The following is a 22,813-nucleotide window of genomic DNA, read 5'->3' as shown; positions in this document are numbered from 1 at the left end:
CCCGAGCACTTGTCTCATGCATCCAACCTGGGCTGGTGATCTGTTTCACCCTAGATAATATACATGTTTCGATGCTGTTCTCTTGAAACATCCCACTCTTGCCTTCTCCCACAGAGTCCACAAGTCTGTTCTATACATGAATGTAGTTTTAAACCAGCTTTTTCACTCTGTGCTTTCACCTTCATCAAGAAGCTCCTTAGTTCCTCTTCGCTTTCTGCCATAAAGGTGATGTAATCTGCATATCTGAGGTTATTGACATTTCTCCCAGTTGTGTTGATTACAGCTTGTGCTTTATCCATCCAAGCACTTTGCATGATATACTCTGCATATTAGTTAAATAAGTGGGTGACAATATACAGCCTTGACATACTCCTATCCCAATTTGGGACCAGTCCATTGTTCATGTCTGGTTCTAACTGTTGCTTCTTGACCTGCATACAGGTTTCTCAGGAGGCAGGTAAGGTGCTCTGGTATCCCCATCTCTAGAAGAATTTTCCACAATTTGTGTGATTCACACACTCAAAGGCATAGTCAATGAAACAGAAGTAGATGTTTTCCTGGAATTCTGTTTTTATCTGATCCAACGGATGTTGGCAATATGATCTCTGGCTCCTCTGCCTTTTCTAAATCTAGCTTGTACATCTGGAAGTTCTCAGTTCACATGCTGTTGAAGCCTAGTTTGAAGTATTTTGAACATTATCTTGCTAGCATGTGAAATGAATGCAACTGTGCAGTAGTTTGAGCATTCTTTGGCATTGCCTTTCTTTGGGATGGGAATGAAAACTGACCTTTTCCAGTCCTGTGGCCACTGCTGAGTTATCCAAATTTGCTGGCATATTGAGTACAGCAGTTTCACAGCATCATCTTTTAGGATTTGAAATAGTTCAGCTGGAATTCCATCACCTCCACTAGATTTGTTTGTGATGATTCTTCCTAAGGCCCACTTGACTTCACATTACAGTATGTCTGGCTCTAGGTGAGTGATCACAGCATCATGGATATCTGGGTCATTAAGATCTTTTCTGAGTAGTTCTGTGTATTATTCCCAACTCTTCTTAATCTCTTTTGCTTCTGTTAGGTCCATACCATTTCTATCCTTTATTGTGCCCATATTTGCGTGAAATAATCCCTTGATATCTCTGATTTTCTCGAAGAGATCTCTAGTCCCTTATGCTTATGCAGTAGAAGTGACAAATAGATTCAAAGAATTAGATCTGATAGACAAAGTGCCTGAAGAACTATAGATGGAGGTTCATAACATTGTACAAGAGGTAGTGATCAAAACCATCCCCATGAAAAAGAAATGCAAAAAGTTAAAATGGTTGTCTGAGAAAGCCTTACAAATAGCTGAGAAAAGAAGAGAAGTGAAAGGCAAAGGAGAAAAGGAAAGATATACCTATCTGAATGCAGAGTTCCAAAAAATAGGAGAGATAAGAGAGCCTTCTAAGTGAACACTGCAGTTACTAATACTTTGCTGAGAAAAGAAGAGAAGTGAAAGGCAAAGGAGAAAAGGAAAGATATACCTATCTGAATGCAGAGTTCCAAAAAATAGAAACGAGAGATAAGAGAGCCTTCTTAGTCAACACTGCAGTTACTAATACTTTGTCCTATAAACTTCTTTGGGTGAAGCACAGATGAAGTGTGGTCCGTCTTCCCTTTCTGTGGAAAGCTGTTTTAGGGGGAACTTGTGCTGTCTGCCAGAAATGAACCGCTGCTAAGGAAAGCAGGATTACCTAACAATATGTATTCTAATAAAAAGAAAAGATCCTTCACAGTCTAGAACTTAAGTCCTGTTGCTGAAAAAGATGAAACCAAGTATCCTTTCCTTTTCTTCCAACTTGCTTTAAAAATTAACTTAGAACCAGAGTTCCCTGGTGTTTAAGATCCACCTGCCACTGCAGGGGACATGAGTTCAATCCCTGCTCTGGGAAGATTATACAAGCCGCGGGGCAACCAAGCCCGTGTGCTGCAGCTACCGAGCCCACACACAGCAACTACTGAAACATGCATGCCCTAGAGCCCAAGCTAGCGGTGAGCAGGGGCTACTAGTTGAGATATGTGGGCTTCTCCTTGTGGCTTCTCTTTCTGCAGACAAGCTCCACAACAAGAGAAGCCACTGCAAGGAGAAGCCCACACACAACAACTTTAGCCCCTGCTCACCGCAACTAGACAAAGCCGGTGGGCAGCCGTGAAGGCTCAGTGCAGCCAAAAATAAATAAATGAATAAATGTTTAAAAAAAAATAGTTCAAGAAATGCATTTTAAAGAGGAAAAGAAAATGAAAAACCTTATAAAAATTAATTTAGGAAAATGGGGTCAAAATTGAATTTAGAAAGAATGTTTCAGAAAAAAATACAAATGCATAAAGAAATAAAAATTCAAATAGACGACTTCAGACAGAACATAAGACTAAATGTTTTGTGACACAACAGGAACTAGAAAAAGCACAGGTATAAGAATGGACATCTTTTAATGAATGAAACCAGTCTTTCTGCAGTGACTGTGAAAGCCAGAAATATTACAACAAGTAACTATTAATGCACGTTCTACTCCTTGTACCCTTTCACGCAATGCTTTTTATTTTCATTTACATCTCTTAACACTAACACAGAGTTCTTTTTCTTTTTCTTTATTTTTTGGCTGTGCTGGGTCTCCGTTGCTGTGTGCAGGCTTTCCCTATAGTGGTGAGCAGGGGCTCCTTGTTGTGTTATTGGGCTTCTCCTTGTGGCTTCTCTTGCCGCAGAGCGTGGTCTTTTCGGTGCATGGGCGTCAGTGATTGTGGCTCTTGGGTTTAGCTGTCCTGCTGTATGTGGAGTCTCCCTGGGCCAGAGTTCAAACCTAGGGCCCCTGCACTGGCTGGTTAGATTCTTAACCACTGGACTGCCAGAGACTTCCTAGCACAGCATTCTGAAATTGCCAAGCATAAGTTGTATGCAGCTGAGTGAAAAGATCAAAATGTGCTCAGTTTTCCAGAAGAGCTGAAGATCATGGAAAATGACAAAGTCCTTTTACATGTCCATTTACATTATCATCAACAAAAATATAAACATATATTGTTAAAGAGAACATGATAACAAATAATTCCATAAAGAAAGAAACTGAAGTAATGTATAATAAATGGTTCAGAGGCCAAGCACTTGGTTATCATTCTTAAATGCCTTTCAAAATAGTTGATCCTCATGAAATGCGATGTACCAGCGGTCTCGGGGTCTGTGTTGCTGCAGGGACACTGATAAGGGTAATGATATTTCCTCTCTGAGGAAGACAAGTGTCATGATCCAGGATTTGTTTAGGTTGTCCACTCCCCTGCCATATGTACACCAGGGGACCAATTAGTAAATCAATACCAAATAAAAATGATTGTATCATGAGTAAGTGAAGTCTGTAGAAACTTAAGTGAATTGTGTGTATATGTTGAATTTTAAAAGGTACCTATTTTTGTTCAAAGTGTGGATGGCATCTTAGTAATCTTTCAGAAATGTGCTTATGCTCAGTGCAAAACAAAAACAAAAAAATGCCACTAGTTCTTCAACTATAAGATAAGGTGTGCTTGCAAAGATAAAGCATATCAAATCTTCATTTTGTAGGTCAGTATTGAGAATGATCCTGACGTAGCTGATGCATGAATGTGAAGACTCATTTGCTCCCTGGAAAGAAGAAAGGTAAGTACTTAGTATTTATCAGAAAGTTGTGAAAAAATAGGTAATTCTGACATTCTTTATATTGAAGATGTCATATTTTCTAGTAATTAGCCCAGCTTCTCAAGCTGGAGAGAAAAATTCTCTGATGCACTTCATGGATAAGACAGATATTTTCCCATTCCAGGAAACATGGAAGGCTCCTTCCCAGCTCTCAAGAGCTGCACGCAGCCAGATAAGGATGGTCACCCATTAAATCTGCTCTGCATGGCCATTTCCACTCTTTTCTGTCCTTTCTGACCGTCCTCCACTTAGTGCTGTATGTGCTGCTGCTTTCAAAAAGACTATTGGTTTATTCTTTCTGTGAGTAAAACCACACCGTAGCTCTACCATCTTTGCTTTATTCCCTCCTGTACATGCATCTTCTTATTTTTTAATTGTTTATAAACCTGCCCACAGGCATAATTATTACAATATTCAACATGAGGCCTGTTTAAGGAAATCTATATCTGTGATTCTTCTAAATCTAGTAAATCAAGTGATCTATAGAGAACAATGTTCTCTGTTGGTAAAGAATGGCAAAACCACTAAATATTGTAAAGTAATTAGACTCCAATTAAAATAAATTTATATTTTAAAAAAAGACATTGTTGTGTAAAGACCAGTAGCTTTTCACTAAAACAGTCAGATGCTTAAGAAAAGTCAGTGTACTTGTTGACAGTGGCACGTTAGAGACTTCTCCATCTTTCACCTTAATTTACCCAGGATATTCAGGGTTCATTAAGCATTGATGAAATAGATCATGTAACAGGTACAGGGAAGAATACAGAAAAATTTACAACTATTACACTTCATTTTGAAAAGCATATTTTCCCACTAGAACAAGTTTTTGTTGTAATATGGCTTTTAAGTAGATAATCTTTCTGTCTGTTATATAAATGGTCATGCGCCTTACTTTGTTTAATCATAAGCTGTTTGTTACTTGACTAATGACAGGTCTTAAAGGTGATGCAATATTTCCTTCATTACAATGTGAATATATTAGATTAGCATTTTGAATATTCTGTTCAGATGGATTGTAGGCAGAAGTATTCAGTCTTGTTAGTGAATAAATATAGGCAGAAAGCATCAGAACAAAAGATTGAGTGGTCTTCCTAGGCCCAAGTTCTCATTCTTACATACAGAAAATACTGTTCCATATCCTGTTTTACTTTTTTTTAATAATTCAATTTGACTGATGTCACATTTAGAAAATGAATGGATTTGCACTGTTAAAATTTTCTGTAATGTCTCAAAAAGATAGATAGAGTGGATGCTGGTAAATCCCTGGCTACTGGAAATATACAATTTTTTTAGAGATTAGTTGTGATAATTCATGTAAAATGGTTATCATAATTTTGCTGCTTAATAGAAGGTCAGTCATTATCAGTGGCAGCTCCAGAATTTCTGTGTAAGACAGCACACAGTCAATCTGATTGAAAATAGGGTAAGAAGACTTGTTTTGAAGTTGTAATTTTTCATAGCAAGTATATTGCTTTTATTTTGATTGTATATATTTTTTGGTTTTCCTGGGAAGAAGGGTGGAGGGAACCTATGGGTAAGTGGAAAATCCTCCCCACACCCTACCAGGCCATACCAGTGCCACATATGATTATTAAAGGCGTCCGTTTAGGGAAGATTGAGTCAGATGCTCCTCTATTTACAAGGGGACATAGGCGCTATCAACTGAAACACAGACGCCTGAACCACCTCTTCAGTTTTGCTTAAACTCCTACTGTCCGCATTTACCTGATTTTTCCTGTAAACTCTGAGTAATTTGGTTTTACTGTATTGACTTGTTTTTCTTCTATTTTTTATACTATTGTATTCAATTTTAGTTAATGAACTGTAATAATTCATCAAGGCTTCAACATTAAACATGTAGGGTACACATTGTGATTTTGTACAATGATTATAGCATGTTTTTATGCTACAGTCCTTTATATTAATATGCTATCTTGATCTTAAAATAGCATATTTATCCTGTATTCTTACTATCATTTGAGTTTCTATTTCTCCTTAATTCCTAGCTTATTTAATAATTTTGTCTATTTTCTTTTCTCTTGTAAATTTCAGTCTCCCCAAATATGTATCATTTTCATTTATATATAAACTTTCCTAGTCTGTGATTATATTATTTGTGATTTTAAAATAATTAGCTAGAAATAACCAAGAAATGAAAAGTTAGAACACATTTAGCTTTTGTGCAACATTTCAACTTTTCAAAAGTGATGATCTCATATTTTAGCCCATTCCTCTCAGAAGAAAGATGTAATGTAGTGATCTGCTTGGTATTACTAGGGCTTATTATTCATTCAGCCTTCATTTATGTTTTAATTTACATTAAACATCTCAAAACTTCAAAGATATATTAAAAACAATTGTTGACTAGACAGATCCAGAAATATTTGTAGCCTAATTTATAACCTCTTTTTGATAAAATGAAAACAAGTAATATATAAACCAATGTTATAGAAGCTGTATGTAATTTTTATTATATACTTACTTATTTAACACTTCACTTGGCATGCACAGTATGAAATCATAAAAGCAACAAACATCACTGTACCAATACTCCGTAAAATGATTTGTACCAGGTGAAAGAGGTTTCTTTTTCCAGTGACTTGATCTATGAACATTGCTGCCTTCTCATCACCAATGGTGGCAGTCTGTAATAAAGTTAATAGTGTTTCGGGGGTAGTTTAGTGAAGCAAAATACTCAAAACCGTCAATTTATGTTTCAGTTTTTTTTTCAAAACACTGCATAAGTTTTAGTTATTTTTTTCTATAAAACAAGCTAATGGAAGTCTCTTTGCATGTCAAAGAAGGTAATAAATGCCAAGGTGGAATATTTAGAGAAATACAGTCATTTCCCTTTAAACATATTATATAGCATTCTTCAATACACTGACTTCTTTGTTCAATACAGTGGTCTTACAGAAATATTTTCCGGTTTCCCAAAGAATGTTTCTTAGTGACAGGGGGAAATATCAAGGGTCAGCAGTTTCCTTCCTCTAAAGGCTTATACAATGCATTTCCTAATTCTGTGGCTAATCCATTCCATGATTTTTACACTAAAAATATCTTGTCAGTAGATAAACTGCCTACATTTACTATAATCTCATCTTTATAAACTTGGTTGGCTTTTATTAACACTACAGTATTCACACTGAGTTATTTGGAATTTCATGTTTGCATGAATCTTCCCCATGACAAGCACTGTGACAAGAGATAGTGTTTAATAGATGCATTATGGAAATAATATTAAATGATAGGAAGTACTTTGTCTTTCTAAAATAAAAACACTGAAATCTAACATAATCCTGATATTTCTGCATGGCTTAGTTCTCTCACAATAATTAATTGTATAATTAATAATGTATAAACTTGCCCACATGAGTAATGGAAACTCATACAACTTCAAATACTATGAACACTTATTCAATTTTCAATCATCCAAGGTTTTTTCTATATACCAAGATGTTTGCTATTTTTAGTGACTAATAGATAAAAATACAAACCTCATTAAGCCAAAGAATAGGCACCAAATAGTTGTGCTTCAGATGCTTTAATGCTCTGTAATATACATTGAAAATAATTATAAAATATTAAATAATTATGGAAATAATTATGTACTGTACATGCATAACAGAAATGTTTTAATTATCTGTATAAATTAATGTTCAGAAACTAATTGCTGTTGTGTCTTGGTTAAATTCCTTGATTTTTGTTCCATATGATGAATCATTTAAATTTTAATGTCTATTTCTGAAATTTATAATCACTCGTATGAAACTTTCTAATATATATTTCTAATTAGATTCACTTTTTCTAATCATTTATTTTCCCTTTCAACAAGTGATGCTCAGGAAACTGAGAGAGTCAATTCCTAGGCAGGTTGATAAGTCCAGAGGTCCCCAGGGAGAGAGGGGTCTGGAATTCTCAAGGAGGAGGAAAGGACAAACTTTTTTCCTCTACATTCCTTAGGATTATATAACAATAATGTATCCTGCTTGAGGACAGTTTCTGGAAAAAAACCTTCTGGCTAATCCTGTTACCTTAAAATGTAAATTATGGGAGTGGGTCTAGTAAGGTCTTTACAACCTCCAGACATTCTTTTGATTCACTGTAATAACTAATTAAAAGTATATAACTCCATTGCTAACACTAGTGAGGGGGCACTCCTTCTGCCCCCATCTGATGTCTATGTCAGAAGCTTTCTCTACCTCTTTTATACTTTAATAAAACCATATGACACAAAAGCTCTGAGCGATCAAGCCTTGTCTCTGGCCCTGGATTGAATTCTTCTCCTCCAAAGGCCAAGAATCCCGGCATCTTTTGTGGTTCGGCAACAACTTTTGAAATCTAAACTTTGAATTCTGGAAACTACTGTCATAGAAATATTTGGGTAGCTAGTGGAATGAGCAATACCATCATACACTCATTCCAAAATGTATGTAAATACCATTTCAATACAAACTAGATATAATTCTGAATTGCAAATGAGAGTTAAAAGCATTTAACGATTTAATGAATTAAGACAAAGAAGTTGAAATTTTATTTTATATATGTTTTTTCATCATATTGGATTATTGCTGCATGAGTTTATTTGAGAAAACTAAGAAGAAGTGGCAAGAATATACAGAAGAACTATACAAAAAAGATCTTCATGACCAAGATAATCACGATGGTGTGATCACTCACCTAGAGCCAGACATCCTGGAATGTGAAGTCAAGTGGGCACTATGAACAAAGCTAGTGGAGGTGATGGAATTCCAGTTGAGCTAAATCCTAAAAGATGATGCTGTTAAAGTGCTGCACTCAATATGCCCACAAATTTGGCAAACTCAGCAGTGGACGCAGGACTGGAAAAGGTCTGTTTTCATTCCAATCCCAAAGAAAGACAATGCCAAAGAAAGCTCAAGCTACTGAACAGTTGTACTCATCTCACATGCTAGCAAAGTAATGCTCAAAATTCTCCAAGCCAGGCTTCAACAGTATGTGAACCATGAACTTCCAGATGTTCAAGCTGGATTTAGAAAAGGCAGAGGAACCAGAGATCAAATTGCCAACATCCACTGGATCATCAAAAAAGCAAGAGAGTTCCAGAAAAACATCTATTTCTGCTTTATTGACTCGGTGGACTCGGTGGATCATGACAAATTGTGGAAAATTTTAAGAAATGGGAATACCAGACCACCTGACCTGCCTCCTGAGAAATCTGTATGCAGGTCAGGAAGCAACAGTTAGAACTGGACATAAAACAGACTGGTTCCAAACAGGAAAAGGAGTACGTCAAGGCTGTATATTGTCACCCTGCTTATTTAACTTATATGCAGAGTACATCATGAGACACTGGGCTGAATGAAGCACAAGTTGGAATCAAGACTGCCGGGAGAAATATCAATAACCTCAGATATGCAGATGACACCACCCTTATGGCAGAAAGCAAAGAACTAAAGAGCCTCTTCATGAAAGTGAAAGAGGAGAGTGAAAAAGTTGGCTTAAAATTCAGCATTCAGAAAACTAAGATCATGGCATCTGGTCCCATCCCTTCATGGCAAATATATGGGGGAACTGTGGAAATAGTGACACTTTATTTTTTTGGACTCAAAAATAACTGCAGATCATTATTGCAACCATGTAATTAAAAGACACTTGCTTCTGGGAAGAAAAGTTATAACCAACCTATACAGCATATTAAAAAGCAGAGACATTACTTTGCCAACAAAGGTCCATCTAATCAAAGCTATGGTTTTTCCAGTGGTCATGTATGGAAGTGAGAGTAGGACTATAAAGAAAGCTGAGCACCAAAGAATTGATGCTTTTGGTGTTGGAGAAGACTCTTGAGAGTCCCTTGGACTGCAAGGAGATCCAACCAGTGAATCTTAAAGGAAATCAGTCCTGAATGTTCATTGGAAGGACTGATGCTAAAGCTGAAACTCCAATACTTTGGCCACCTGATGCAAAGAGCTGACTAATTGGAAAAGACCCTGATCCTGGGAAAGATTGAAGGTGGTTGGAGAAAGGGAAGACAGAGGATGAGATGGTTGGATGGCATCACCAACTCAATGGATATGGGTTTGAGTAAACTCTGGGAGTTGGTGATGGACAGGGAGGCCTGGCATGCTGCAGTTCATGGGCTTTCAAAGAGTCGGACATGACTGAGGGACTGAACTGAACTGAACTGCAGCTTACAGTTTCTTCAGTCAGAAATTCTTGGAGATAGGTCCTCAAATTATTTGATGGTCATACTTTTCTTTAGTAGCCTGTTTTGGCATTCCTAAAGGGGCAGATATTCTAAATTTATGTAGAAGTTAGAAAAAATTCATATCGCTAAATCTTTAAGAGTAGCAATAATAAAGCTGGTAGCAAAAGTTGAGCTACAAACCTCTTACAGTGCCAACATGGAAAGATATAACCATGCTTATACAATTTTTCATATCTCCTTTTATGTTTTTTTTCTGTGCATATATATTTTCCTCATACAGATTTGTTTATGCAGTCCATTCATTGCCTGTCTTCCTAGTCCAGCTACCTAAATTTCAGTAGACATTCTTTTATTTCTATTTACCAACATTTTGTTTTATAGAGGTACAGGTAGATTTTTACTTTCATGACTCCTATTATTATCAGTGCCTTGGGCTAAATAACTCTGATAATCTACATTACTTTAAAACACAGATTTTTTTTTTTTACATTGGAGTATAATTGCTTTCCAGTGTTGTTTATTCCATACAACAGTGTGCATCAGTTGTAAGTATACAGAAATCCCCTCCATCTGCAGCCTCCCTGCCCCCTCCGTCATCACAGAGCGCTGAGCTGAGCTCGTGTGATACAGCGGCCCTCCACCACCTGCTTCACACACGGTCCTGTATCCATGTCAGAGCTGCTCTCTCAATTCATTCTACCCTCTCCTTCCCTCGCTGTGTCCACATGTCCGTTCTTACATCCTCATCCCTATCCCAGCCCTGCAAATAGGTTCCGCAGTGTCCCTTTTCTAGATTGCATATGTATGTGTTAATATATGATATTCTTCTGACTTAGAGAAGTTGAATTTTATATTCTTCCCCCTTCTTTTCATAGATATACTCTCATTCTTACAAGAAAATACTAAAAATCATAATGAAACTTGTTCAAGAGACTCACTCAATTTTTTTTGCTGGTTTAACCAGTATATTGATCTGCAGCCGTCTTGTAAACTGTAAAGTGAATCCAGTTATCTAAAGACAGAACAAACTAAATTAATTATCAATTTCCTTAAAAAAAGTATAAATCCAAAATTTATTTTTACTGTTACATAGAACCTAAGGTGAAACTCTACTACTTGAAATTTATTAAATAACTAATTGGACATATTGCATAGTGCACACGTAATTCTCCATAATTAAATTTTGTATGTATATTAATGGCTGTATACAGATGTATATGCCCATGCATTTACATGCATGCACACAAAATTCCTTTGCCCATCCTAATGCCTAGGCTTTATTTAAATTTATGATATTTATTCGAACTGGTTTTGAGGTATCCACAACAACAGTACTGAAACCTAGAACTCATATACTGTCTATAAATCCTAAACTTTGTGTGATTAAGTATATATCAGTCAGAACCCATATATCATCCTTATAATTATAATACTACTTATTATTCCTTAAACTGAAATGTGACTCCTAAAATTCTGGCATATCATTTAAACTTTGAAAAGGAGAATATTAAAATAAATGAAAAGTTGAAAACTGTTACTCTATAGAAAATTTAATAGATTTTTCCCCACACTGAGTATAATGAATCTTAACCTCAAATGCATATATACCTGTAAAATCTTTTAATTGCTTGTAGTCTACAATGTCCCTTCATGTGAGCAGTACTTGCAGTTAAGTTATAAAATGAGCTTAAAATCGTATTTTATACCAAATTGTTTTAAGTAGAATCATTTCTATCATTGCTTTCCCTGACCTATGAACAATTAAAAAGGTCTATAAAATTCCACATGCTGAAAACTAAAACATTACTTCATCTCATAAGCAACAATAGGAAAAAGATAAATTTTCATTGATATAAAAGTATGTAATTTATCAAGATTGTGATGCAATAAATATAACCAATAAACGTGATTGAGAAAATGGAAAGAATTTAATTTTTCTTTTATTAAAAAAATAATGTTAAACCAAACAGGTCAATAATGTAGTTGCTTACAGGTTCAACATCTAAGTACGTGCTATGTTCTTCTTCATTTGGACTTAAGCCTTCAATAGTTTCTGTAATTTCTGGGCTTGCATGTAGAAAATGAGGAAGTGAAATGTACACAGGTTTTCCTGAAAGCAAGTTTTAAAAGACATATGGGATAAATACTTTTTCTTATTATATATCCCTCTCAGAAAAGATTTCCTTGAAGATAAAGCTTTTTAAGTTAAAAATGAAATGCAAAGTTTGCTTTGAATACCAATTGGATGGTGAGGGTTAGAGACGATTATAGCATCTAATCACTTTTGAACAATAACAAAAAGAAATGTAACCAGTCATCCCTTAGGTGTTTATTTCCTGTAAGTAAGGTTTAGCTGGCCTTCCCTGGTAGCTCAGTGGTAAAGAATCCGCCTGCCAATACAGAAGATGGAGGTTTGATCTCTGGGTCAGGAAGATCCCCTGGAGAAGGAAATGGTAACCCATTCCATTTTCTTGACTGGGAAATTCCATGAAAAGAGGAGTCTGGCGGGCTACAGTCCATGAGGTCGAAAAGAGTCAGCTATGACTTAGCAGCTATGCAACGACAGCAAAGCTTAGCTGCTGAACACAAAGTGACAACCATATGCCTTCATGTTTCAGGTAATGATGTGCCTATGGACTGATAATTCTTTAAAGAGATTCTTCTTTCTTTCTTCATACCTACTCCAGTGTGAAATAGCTGAGCAAAATATGATAAATTCCAAATTTTGAGTCATTTCTTGTTTTGGAGACTTCCTGAAATACACTTATTTTTATTTATGATTTTCTATGGTAGAGAAGTTAGAAAAATGTTAGATAAGTTGGGATGTTTAAAGTATTTTGGTAACTATTTTAATTTTATCCTAAATCTAAAAAGAGCACAGAGATTCTGCACAGCAGAGGGTACCATCAAAAATAAAAAGGCTTACCTATGTGATGGGAAAAAAATATTTTCAGAACTTGTATCCCATAAGTAAGTAACATCCAAAATATACAAGGAATTCACACAACTCAAAAAAAAAAAAATAATCAGTTAAAAAATGAGCAAAGGACCTTAAGATTTATTTTCCAAAGTAGCACAGAAAAATATCAGGGTGGTTTTGTCTAATAACAACTAACTTTTGCAACAGTGAAAATCAGAACAAAAACAGCTTACCACTTTCTGCCATTGTTGCTTTCTTACTTTAAATTTCTTGCAGAAAGGAATCCTGGGTGAAGTTTACATTTTAAAGAATAATGCAAATTATGCCATGGATTGTGACATTGAGAACTTGAACTCACCTTCTTTGCATTTGCCAATGTCTAGCACACCATATAAGGTACAATTTTTTGAGATAATTTTTTCTGTGCAGAAACAGTGGTTGTCTGGATTTTGAAGTGGAGATGCAAAAGCCGAGGATGGAAGAATAAATCTATACACAGGGATTCCTTTCAGATTCATTTCAGCTGCGAACACAGCATAGATAGACCTGAACACAGATATGAAAGAGCTTCATTCTGGGAAACTGAACTTCGTTCTGGAGATCCATTTTCTCCTATTTTAAATTTATATTATTGCTTTAACTTAGGAAAGTTATGTAATCTTGTTAGAATTCCTGCTTAACTCTTAGGAAAAAAAAAATCTTGAGAGCTTTTAAGGTATACCAGAACTCAGTACTTGGATATTCTTACCTTTGTTTTCAAAAGCTTCTGAGGTTAATTTCTGTTTGTGAACTGCAGTGGAGTATTGATCCCCGAGATGGGAGTGGCAACCACCCTAGTTTTGGGGCCTGGAGAATCGCGGGACAGAGGAGCCTGGGGCACTGCAGAGAGGCAGTCCAGAGGCACAGAGCTGGGCGTGACTGAGCGACTGGCCACAGGGCATTGACACAGCAGCCAATTCTCACAGTTCATTTCTTCTGTGGATTAATTATCGATGCCGCTCTCAAGTCCTTCATTTGTGCCCAGTTTAGGTGAGGTAAAAGTAAACTTTCAGTCTTCTAAAACTTATTCATGGAGAGAAATTCTGCTTGAGTGTGTGCATGCTGGTGTTCAGTACGTGCCTTCTACACGCCCATCATTTACAGCTACCCACCACAACCTCGGCAATGTACTGCAACCCACTATATACTTACTTTTTTTGATACCCGGATGACCTTATTTGAAGAAATTCTGCTCTCTTCAGTTTTACAGATAAGAAAAGTTTCAGAGATCTTCAAAGATTTCTCATACCACACAGAATTTAGACACTAAAGGATTCAACCGTATCCAGTGCCCAGTGTGGGTGCTGATGCTTGTGTGATAGCTACCGCGCCCTGCCAACTTGAATGGATGCTGTAGTGTCAGCAGAACACATTAACATAGATCTGTTTCTGGAATATCATCATTTTAGACGTTTTAAGAAAGATAGGGCATGTCTTTCTTGACTGTTACTAAGCATACTACTACTTCAGTAAAAGAGAGGAACAAATAGCTCTTGCTTGGAAATGGCAAAGAAAATAATGATTTGCATTGTGCAAAATATCCTTCTACATCTTTCAGTTTTCAGAAATGTAATAAACACATTATGCATTCTATATGGTATTTATTCTTACTACATCAAAAAACTTCCTTAAATTTATTTTATTTTTCTAATATATACTATTATTGAGTGTGGTCTTCTTGATTTATCTTTTGTCACTTGGGGAAATAATTCTGACTTAGAGAAATACATCAATGTCTTTGTCTTACCTGCAAATGTCAGGGGAGAAGAATTGTAATACCCGGGTCTTCTCAATAAAAGGTGGAAATAAAGCTGCATCTGTTTAAAAGTTGAGCCAGTGTCAAGGGGTTAGATGCAGTTTGTGTCTTAAATCAAGAAATCTTGATTTAAACATGCTTGATAGAAATATAATATGAACTGTAGCAGTTGTACATGTAATTTTTTAAACAAATTTATTTTTCTCTTTCTCTTTTATTAAATTTTATGTTGGATCAGTTGATTAACCATATTTTGTCAGTTTCAGGAGTATAGCAAAATGATTCAGTCATACATACAAATGTATCTGTTCTTTTTCAATTTCTTTTCCCATCTAGGTTAGAAAAGAATATTGAGTAGCGTTCTTTCTGCTATACAGTAAGTCCTTGTGGGTTATCTGTTTTAAACATTAATAGTGTATATATGTCAATCCCAAATTCCAAATCTATCTCCCCCTCCAACTTTTCCCTCAGTCACTGTAGTTCATTGTCAGTCTGTGAGTCTGTTTAGTAAGTTCATTTGTATCACTTTTTTAAGATTCTGCATAAAAATAATATCACATGATCCATGTATTTCTCTGTCTGATTTACTTCACTTGGTATGATTATCTCCAGGTCCATTCGCAAATGGCATTATTTCATCCTTTTTAATAGCTGTGTAATATTCTGTTTCATATACATACCACATTTTCTTTATCTGTTCATCTGTTGATGGACATTTAGGTTGCTTCCATGTCTTAGCTATGGTAAGCAGCACTGCAATGAATCCTGGGGTGTATATAACCTTTTGAAGTACATTTTTATCCAGATACATGCCCAGGAGTGGGATTGCTAGATCATATGGTAGCTCTATTTTTAGTTTCTTAAGAAACCTCCATACTGTTCTCCATTGTGACTGTTACCAATTTAAATTCCTACCAACAGTATAGGAAGATTTCCTTTTCTGCACATCCTCTCCAGCATTTATTGTTAGTGGATTTTGGGGTGATGGAATCTGACCATTGTTAAGTAATACCTCATTGTAGTTTTAATTTGCATTTCTCTAGTAAATAGTGATTTTGAGCACATTTTTATGTACTTCTTGGCCGTCTGTATGTCTTCTTTGGAGAAATGTCAACTTAGGTCTTTTGCCCATTTTAAAAATTTTTATATATAGAGAGAGCATGAGCTGTTGAAAACTTTGGAAATTAATCCCTCATTGGTTGCATTGTTTGAAAGTATTTTCTCCCATTATGAGTTGTCTCTTAATTTTGTTTATGGTTTACTTTGCTGTGTGAAAGGTTTTGAGTTCAATTATGTCCTATTTGTTTATATTTCTTCTTCTTTCTATTTCTCTAAGAGGTGGCTCAGAAAAGATACTGCAGTGATTTATGTCAGAGAGTGTTCTGCCTATGTATTCTGCCAATGTGTTCCTCTAAGAGTTTTAGAGTATTCAATCTTTAGTTATTTAATTTAGTTATTTAATCCATTTTGAGTTTGTGTATGGTGTCAAAGAGTGTTCAGTTTCATTTTTTACATGTACTTGTCCCATTTTCCCAGCACCATTTATTGAAGAGACTTTCTATTCTCAGTTGTACAGTCTTATCAACCTTGCTGCACATTAATTGGCCATCTGTGTGTGAGCTGTTTCTGGGCTTCCTTCCCTGCTCCAGTGATCTACATTTCTGTTTTGGTGACACTACCATACTGTTTTGCTGACTGTAACTTTGTAGTACAGTCTGAAGTCAGGAAGCCGTGATTCCTCCAACTTTGTTTTCTTTCTCAAGATTGCTTTGGCTATTCAAGGTCTTTCATGTCTCCATACACATTTAAAATTTTTTGTTCTAGTTCTATGAAAAATTCAGGGATTTCATTGAGTCTTTAGATTGTGTTTGATAATATAGTCATTTTAACAGTGTTGATCTTTGAATACAATAATGTGATGTATCTTTCCATCTGTTTGTGTCATCTTTGATTTCTTTCTTCATCATATAGTTTCAGAGTATAGGTCTTTTGTTTCTTTAGGTAAGTTTATTTCCAGGTGTTTTATTCTTTTTGATACAGTGGCAAATGGGATTGTTTCTTTAATTTGTCTTTCTGATCTTCATTGTTAGTGTACAGAAATGGAATAGATTTCTGTGTAATAATTCTGTAATAATAATAATTACATATTTAGTTATCCTGCAACTTTACTGTGCTCAGATGCTCAATTGTGTCTGACTCTTTGTGACCCCATGGACTGTAGACTACCAGGCTCTTCTGTTCATGGGATTCTCCTGGCAAGAATAGTGGAGTGGGTTGCTATTTCCTCCTCCAGCAGCTATATTAGAGCTCTTCAATGAATTCAGTGGTTTTCTGATAGCATCTTTAGGATTCTTTATGTATAGTGTCATGTCATCTGTAAGCAGTGACAGTTTTGTTTCTTTTCCAAAGTGGATTCCTTTTCTTTTTCTTTTATGATTGCCATGACTAGTACTTCCAAAACTATGTTGAATAATAGTGGTGAGAATCAACATCCTTTCTTATTCCTGGTCTTAGAGGAAATGCTTTTATCTTTTAACTGTTGAATATAATGTTAACTATATTTTTATCATATATGGCCTTTATTATGTGTAGATAGGCCCCCTATGTACCCACTTTCTAGAGGTTTTTTTTTTTAAATCTTAATGGATGTTGAATTCTGTCAAAAGCTTTTTCTACCATCTATTGAGATGGTCATATAATTTTATTCTTTAATATTCTTTGATGTCATATATCACACAGATTCATGTCCAGATATTGCAAAATCCTTGTATCCATGGTATAAATCCAACTTTATCATGTTGTGTGATCCTTTAATGTATTGTTTGATTTGGTTTGCTAGTAGTTTGTTGAAATTTTTCACATCTCTATTCATCAGTGATATTGACCCATGGTTTCCTTTTTTGTCTGGTTTTGGTATCAGGGTGATGGTATACTCATAGAATGAGTTTGAGAATATTCCTTCTTCTGCAAATTTTTCAGTAGTCTCAGAAGAATAGGTTTAACCCTTCTGTAAGTTTTCAGTAGAATTCACCTGTGAAGCCATCTAGTCCTGGATTTTTTTTGTTAGAAGTTTTTAAAGCACGGTTTCAATTTCATTACTTGGGATTGGTATGTTCATATTTTCTATTTCTTCTTAGCTCATTCATGGGAGAGTATACCTTTCTAAGACTTTGTACATTTCTTCCATGTTTTCCATTTCATTGACATACAGTTGCTTGTAGTTGTCTCTTATGATCCTTTGTATTTCTGTGGTGTTTGTTGTAACTTCTGTTCTTTTTCATTCCTAATTTTATTGATTTGAACTCTCTCCCTTTCTTCCCCTTGATGAGTTTGGCTAAAGGTTTATCCATTTGATTCTTTTTAAAGAACAAGCTTTTAGTTTTATCTATCTTTTCTATTTTTTTTCATTTTGATTCTGCTCTGATTTTTATGATTTGTTTTCTTCTACTAACTTTGGGTATTGTTTGTTCTTCTTTTTCTGTTGCTTTACATGTAAGGTTAGGTTGTTTATTTAAAAATTTTCTTGCTTCCTGAGATAAGATTTATTGCTATAAGCTTCATTCTTACAACTGCTTTTGCTTCTTCCCATAGGTTTTGGATCATCATGCTTTTATTTTCATTTGTCTCTAGGTGGTTTTTTTTTCTCTTATTATTCTTTGATTTATTCAGTGATCTATTGGTTTCTTAATAACATGCCATTTACCCTCAACCTGTTTGTGTTTTTTAGTGTTTTTTTTTTTTTTTTTTTTTTGTAGTTGAATTCTAATCTTACAGCATTGTGGTCAGAAAAGATTCTTGATATGATTTCAGTTTTCCTAAACTTACCAAGGCTCACTTTGTGGCCCAGCCTGTAATCAGTCCTGGAGAATGTTCCATGTGAACTTGAAAGGAATGTATATCTGCTGCTTTTGGATGGAGTGCACTATAAAGTCCATCTGGTCTGTCTTTTAAGGCCTGTGTTTCCTTTGGTCTTCTGTCTGGATGATCTGTCCATTGATGAAAGTGGGATGTTAAAGTCCCCCAGTATTATTGTGTTACTATTGATTTGTCTTTTTATAACTTTAGTATTTGACTTATATATGAGGATCCTCCTATTTTGGGTACATGTACATTTGTAGCTATTACATCGTCCTCTTGGATTGATCCCTTGATCATTATCTAGTGTCCTTCTCTGTCTCTTGTAAAAGTCTTTATTTAAAGTCTGTTTTGTCTGATGAATGTTGCTACTCCAGCTTTCTTCTGACTTCCATTTGCATGGAATACCTTCTGAATTTCATTGTGTATGTGTACTTAGATATGAAGTGGATCTCCTGTAGACAGCATATGTACAAGTCTTGCTTTTGTATTCATTTAGCTAGTCTATGTCTTTGGTTGGAGCATTTAATCCATTTACATTTAAGCTAATTAGCAGTGTCTGTTCCTACTTTTATATTCTTTATTGTTTTGGATTTGTTTTTGTAGGTCTTTTTTCTTCCCTTTCTCTTTTGTTCTGTTCTCTTGTGATTTGATGACTAGCTTCAGTGTTGAATTTATTTTTCTTTTTTGTGTTTGTATCTATTGTAGATTTTCAGTTTCCTATTACCATGAGGATTTGATATAGCAGTCCATATATAATAAGCTTGTTTTAAGTTGCTGATGTTTTAATTTCAAGTGCATTTCCAATATCCTGCATTTGTGCTCCCTTATTCTCACAGTTACTGGTTTTGATATCATATTTTGCCTTTTTTTGTGCAGATGATTTTCTTTCTTACCTTTTTTTTGCCTTTACTGGTAAGGTTTTCCATTCTTAATTTATTTGTCTCTAGTAGTGACCTTTTCTTTTCTAGGATTTGTTGCAGATCTGGTCTGGTGGTAATGAGTTCTCTGTAAAGCTTTTGATTTCTCTGTTGCATCTGAACTATAGTCTTCTTAGGGTATTCTTGGTTGTAGGTCCTTCCCTTTCATCACCTTGGATATATCATGCCACTCCCTTTTGGCCTGCTGAATTTCTGCTGAGAAATCAGATGATAATCTTATGGGAGTTACCTTATATGTTATTTGTTGTTTTCCCCTAGTTGCTTTTAATGTTTTTCTTTGTCTTAAATATTTGTCCATTTAATTACTGTGTGTCTTGGCATATTCCTCCTTGGGTTTATCTTGCCTGAGACTCTCTGCACTTCCTGTACTATACTCACTGTTTTCTTTCTCATGTTAGGGAAATTTTCAGCTATTTACATTCATTTTTCTCTCTTTTCCTTCTGAAACTCATATAAATGTGAATATTGATGTGTTTAACTTTATCCCAGACTTTAAACTGTCTTCATTTCTTTTTATTATTTTTTTTTCTTTATTCTGTTCTGCAGCAGTGGTTTCCACCATTCTTTTAGTTCACTTAGCCATTCTGCCTCAGGTACGCTGCTGTTGCTTGCTTATAGTGGATTTTTCATTTCATCTCTTTTTGTTCTTTTGTTTTTCTAGGTCTTTTGTTAAACATTTCTTACATCTTCTTGATCTTTTTATGAGATCTTGTATCATCTTCACTTTCATTACTCTGAATTCTTTTTTGGGTAGATCACCTATCTCCATTTCACTAAGATGTTCTTCCAAGTTTTATCTTGTTCCCTCATCTGGTACATATTCTTCTGCAACTTCATTTTGTCTAATTTTCTGTGATTGTGATTTCTTTTCTATAGGCTGCAGGATTGTCGTTCTTTTTGCTTCTGATGTCTGTCCCCTTGGATAAGACTATCTGAGCCTGAGAGGCTTGCACAGGCTTCCTAGTGGGAGGATTTTGTTCCTGCCCACTGGCAGGCAGAGCTGGGTCTAGTCCTTTTGGTGGGCAGGGCTGTAGTCAGAAAACCTGTGTGCTGATGGATGGGGCTGTGTTCCTGCCTTGTTGGTTGTTTTGCATGAGGTGTCCCAGCACTGGAGCCTACAGGATGTTGGCTGGTGCTAGATCTTGGGGAGGAAATGGTATTCACCAGAACTTCCACTACTAGTTTGTTTGTTTTCCCATTTTGTGGAAAATAATTATACCACCTGGCAGGTATGGAATTTGGTTTCATTGTGATTGTGATTTTGTCCCTCCTTCTGTCTTGTTGTGGTTGCTTCTTTGTCTTTGGATGTAGGGTATTTTTTTTAGATGATTCTAGCATTTTGCTGATGTTGTGGATGGTTGTTGAGCAGTTAGTTGTGATTTGGGTGTTTTTGAAAGAAGGGGTGAACTCACATTCTTCTGCCTTGCCATCTTACTCGCCAGTTGATTCAGAAATTTGTATACATGTAATTTTTAAATCCTCCAATAGCCACATTTTAAAATGATAAAAGTCAGTTATATTTAACCCAGTATATCCAAAAAACATCATTTTACACATAATCAGTATAAAATTAACAAAATCTCAAGATCCTGTGTGTACTTAATAGTTATGGCACATTTTGGTTTGTACTAACCCTTTTTCAAGTGCTTAATACTGACAAGTGACTAGCTGCTATCTTATTCAACAAATCTGTATACTGTACACATTCATTGGTATTCAATTTTGAATTAAATTTTCCACTGTTTAAAAATAAATGAAAGTTTGTTTAAAAAATGGCCAAATCACCTGTTGTTAAAACTGTGATTGTGTTTTCCTACCCTATGAGTAGAGTGGCAATTCCCTTATGTTGAGGTTCCTTTACATGTCCTTTTGGTAAATGTTGTTCTTACTTTTGATTGTGATTCTTTCACCTACCCTTATGGCTGATTAATATTTTTTAAATCATTTTTTGAAGTTCTCTCTCTAAGCAGAATTTCATGCAAATAGTTTGAAAATGTATACATCAAAACATAAAAGACATTTGTTGAGTTTATTGAACCCCTACAGTGATTATTATCCGCGGCACACAGTGAATATAAGAAGAAATAACTAGATAATTTCCTCCATTTACTCCACAAATGAGTATCAGCAAAATGAGCTGCTGCTGAATGTGTTTGTTCAAAACAGTAACACCTAGCCTTCAATTATGAATACCACATTCTTTTTCTAGTAACAACACAAACTTTGAGATCTTCTTACACTTCACTTATAACAGAAAATCAGTAAACTCCATCCTGCCTTTAAGATAATGGGCTATTGAAGATTAGCTGAAGTGCCCAGATGGGTCTCTGAATGGGCATTGCCTACAACTGCCTTCCCAACACCTTAAACATTAAAGGAAAGGAACACATTGAAAAGCTTTAAATATCATCAAAGATTCTGTCATAATGATACCAGCAGTTACCATGTGTCATAACCCTAGGATTGTGCATACTAGCAGGACGCTTTTTTTTTTTTAATACATTCAAGTACAAATCAGTATTTTAATTTTATACCTCTTTAAGCTTATTGGAGAAGGTATGGTAAGTACTTCTATCATGCTAACAGCATTGGAATCTATTCTGTTTCTTTAGACTCTTTTCCTAGTGTGTAACCAACAATCTCTCTCAAAGGGATTCTGTTAGAATCCTTGGTCTGCCCAATATACCTTTACTCCTAGTATTTTTACTTCTGTTTTTCTCTTAGATACTTTTAACTTCATGCTTTGTTCCCATCTCTAGTTTAGAATGTTCATTTTTACATGTTTTTCATGGTTAGTAACAATATCCAGTACAGGTATGTATTAGTGAACACATATGTAACCTTGATTTTGTTGCTACTGTTGTTCTTTTCTCTGTAGTTATGATCATCTTATTCAAAATAGATGGCTCCCCTTGCAAGGTTAGTGATTCTTCTTCATACTGAAACCTCCACTTGGATATATATTTTACCTTTTATGATTATGTTGATGTTAAATTCTTTGTTTTAAATTATTATCTATACAGTATGTACAATAGATGTGAACAGTAACTACTAACCTCTTTACTTCTGTGACCAGTAAGTCAGTTAATTAGTCTTTACAAAGCAAACATTTCCCTAGGAATGCAGTAATGGTTTATCCTTAGTGGTTTATCTTGAGACATTCCACCAAATTAGGTAGTTACTAAGACTGTATAGGAATAGAGACCTGAATTATGTTGTAGGGATACAAAGGTAGGTAAAAGCATACCTATTGAGAACATTGTTGGTATGATGATAGATTTGTGGGAGAAATGAGGGGGTTTCATTGCGGTATTATTACAAAACAAATACCCTTACCTGTACCATTAATCATGTCACAGTAACTTGCCCAATAGGAGAGATGCCTTAGGGACAAAAAAAAAAAAAGGAAAGGAAA

At 35.3% G+C, this 22,813-nt stretch overlaps 1 protein-coding gene across 4 annotated transcripts in view; it reads right to left on the bottom strand.

Moving 5' to 3' along the window:
- Positions 1-2,493: 2,493 nt before the first annotated feature.
- Positions 2,494-22,813, bottom strand: part of LOC110144355 (platelet glycoprotein 4-like) — a 57,438-nt gene continuing 37,118 nt past the window's right edge. The window contains exons 7-14 of one of the 4 annotated variants that reach the window (XM_070469907.1): positions 22,735-22,781; positions 14,594-14,663; positions 13,166-13,353; positions 11,879-11,997; positions 10,826-10,899; positions 7,198-7,252; positions 6,183-6,345; positions 2,494-3,646 (exon numbers count right to left, since the gene is read on the bottom strand). In XM_070469907.1, the coding sequence (XP_070326008.1) occupies positions 6,187-6,345; positions 7,198-7,252; positions 10,826-10,899; positions 11,879-11,997; positions 13,166-13,353; positions 14,594-14,663; positions 22,735-22,781 (712 nt within the window). In that variant the 3' untranslated portion in view covers positions 2,494-3,646; positions 6,183-6,186. Of the gene's footprint in view, positions 3,647-6,182; positions 6,346-7,197; positions 7,253-10,825; positions 10,900-11,878; positions 11,998-13,165; positions 13,354-14,593; positions 14,664-22,734; positions 22,782-22,813 lie in introns of those variants that run through there. The other 3 variants (XM_070469917.1, XR_011488593.1, XM_070469928.1) reach the window with 3 other exon arrangements.

Source organism: Odocoileus virginianus, chromosome 1 (assembly GCF_023699985.2).
Source record: "Odocoileus virginianus isolate 20LAN1187 ecotype Illinois chromosome 1, Ovbor_1.2, whole genome shotgun sequence".
NCBI classification, from domain to species: domain Eukaryota; kingdom Metazoa; phylum Chordata; class Mammalia; order Artiodactyla; family Cervidae; genus Odocoileus; species Odocoileus virginianus.
Note: the sequence above shows the minus strand (reverse complement) of the source record. Positions and strands in the feature narration are given on the sequence as shown.